General features: G+C 51.3%; 1 protein-coding gene across 1 annotated transcript in view; it reads right to left on the bottom strand.

Annotated features, from left to right (window-relative positions):
• ERAL1 (Era-like 12S mitochondrial rRNA chaperone 1) overlaps window positions 1-1,992 on the bottom strand; it is a gene marked incomplete at its 5' end in the record, with an annotated part of 4,707 nt that extends 2,715 nt beyond the window's left edge. The window contains 5 exons of the mRNA XM_009335136.1: window positions 952-1,013; window positions 1,357-1,403; window positions 1,572-1,649; window positions 1,737-1,864; window positions 1,968-1,992. Of these exons, the coding sequence (XP_009333411.1) occupies window positions 952-1,013; window positions 1,357-1,403; window positions 1,572-1,649; window positions 1,737-1,864; window positions 1,968-1,992 (340 nt within the window). The remainder of the gene's footprint in view (window positions 1-951; window positions 1,014-1,356; window positions 1,404-1,571; window positions 1,650-1,736; window positions 1,865-1,967) is intronic.
• Between the last annotated feature and the right edge of the window lie 2 nt (window positions 1,993-1,994).

Below are 1,994 nucleotides of genomic sequence, written 5' to 3'. Positions count from 1 at the left end.
GAAATATGATGAACCTGCATCTTCCAAAACGTTCATTTTCAGCTTCTCTACAGTCTATGGTCACCTCCCTCCTGCTGCTACTTCTCTCTCTTCTACAGAACAGCACGCGGCCGGAACCAAAAAGGAGCGTTTTAATTGATAAAACAGTAAAATGCAGTTTACACCTAATGACATCACACATGCTAAAACTCAACATCCAAGTGCAATTATTAACCCAAGCTGCCTCTCCTTGGCACCAGGCAATTCCTAAACCCTCCCCAGCTCAACAGATCAAGTCTTTTCACTACCCTTCCCTCCTAGCTCATGCTCCCGGGGCTGCCTTTGCTGCCCAGTAAACATCCAGATACCACGGCTATAGAGCTGTAAACTTCTGTGGCAGATAAAGGGTTTGGCTTGATCCAAGAGGAGTTGAGTACTGTCGTGGTTTAACCTCAGTCGGCAACTAAGCACCACGCAGCCGCTCGCTCACTCCCCCCAACCCCCCCGATGGGATGGGGGAGAGAATTGGAAAAGCACAAGTGAGAAAAACCCGTGGGTTGAGATAAAAACAGTTTAATAATTGAAATAAAATGATAATGATAATAATATGATAATAGTAATAATACACAAAGCAAGTGATGCACAGTGCAATTGCTCACCACCCGCCGACCGATGCCCAGCCAGTCCCCGAGCAGCGGCCCCCCCGGCCAGCTTTCCCCAGTTTCTGTACTGAGCATGACTCAGCTGTCCTGGCTGTGCCCCCTCCCAGCTTCTTGTGCACCTCCAGCCTTCTCAGTCGGTAGAGCATGGGAACCTAGAAAGTCCTTAGCCAGTGTAAGCACTGCTCAGCAACAACTAAAACATCGGTGCCTTATCAATTTTGTTCCCATCCTAAATCCAAAACACAGCACTGTACCAGCTACTAGGAAGGAAATTAACTCTATCCCTGCCGAAACCAGGACAAGTACCCACCTAAATCCGCGTGTTTCATGCTGTCCCACGGGTCTGTCAGCATGGCTTCATCCAACTTATGTCTGAAAGACAAATGCAAATGCGTAAGCCAGACACACTCGATCACAATCGTCTTCCTTCCCCTCAAAGGGGGGGAAAACGGGCGTTTTCCACCATCCCAGCTGACACAAAGCTGCCTTATAAGGCTGCGACATCCCTCGTTACACGCACATATGCAGAATCAAACATAACAGAGCTGAAGGGCTGCCACAGGCTCTGTCTCCTACTGAAATTGCAACAATAAAAAACCCAGAGGCCAAAATAAGGCCAAAAATATACATTCACGTCACTCCTATTTTACAGACTTTGCACAGGGGAAATCACTCTCTGGTTTTATCAAACCTCCCCCGCTCTCAGCGGTGATACCTTTTGGCTTTAAAGGGACTAGTGAGGCCAGGTGTGTCCAGAATGATCTAGAAAGAGGAAAGACAGATCTCGTGAGCTCGCCTGCAGCTAGCAGCAAAGCTCCAACTTACATTTGTGCAATTAGAAGCGACCCCGTGGGACACAAATGGGAAAACCCCGCACCTTCTGGCTAACGCTCCCCGCTGCCCCAGGCAGGAGGAGGTCTGGAAGCTTACCAGTTGCGTGTCCTCGTAGGTGACGACCCCCCGGGCTTTGCATCGGGTCGTGTGCACTTTCTGAGAGACGGGGAAAACCTGTAAGAAATCAACCACGTTACACAGCCAGAATACGTCCGGAAAGCGACTCAGCGGCCTCAACTTGTTGCTCCACCCCAGCTTTACCTTTCTGCCCAAGAGCTGATTAGAGAGCGTGGACTTCCCAGCGTTGGGCGCTCCGATGACGGCGATTCTCAAAACCTTGGGGTTCTGGGGCTGGTCGGGCTGATGCCGTAACAGGCGGTCCTGTTCCTCTGCCAGGGGAAAGAAGGAGCTTGAACGTTGCTAAAACCCCACGGCGGGTCAGGACCGTCCATCCCGGCGCCGGGACCCCGGGCGGCAGCTGGTACCGTTCACCTTTGCTGGTGGCCACGGGCGGCGGGT

Source organism: Pygoscelis adeliae, unplaced genomic scaffold (genome assembly GCF_000699105.1).
Source record: "Pygoscelis adeliae isolate BGI_AS28 unplaced genomic scaffold, ASM69910v1 Scaffold1340, whole genome shotgun sequence".
Classification (NCBI taxonomy): domain Eukaryota; kingdom Metazoa; phylum Chordata; class Aves; order Sphenisciformes; family Spheniscidae; genus Pygoscelis; species Pygoscelis adeliae.
The sequence above is the reverse complement of the archived record's forward strand: the minus strand, read 5'-3'. Positions and strand labels throughout refer to the sequence as shown.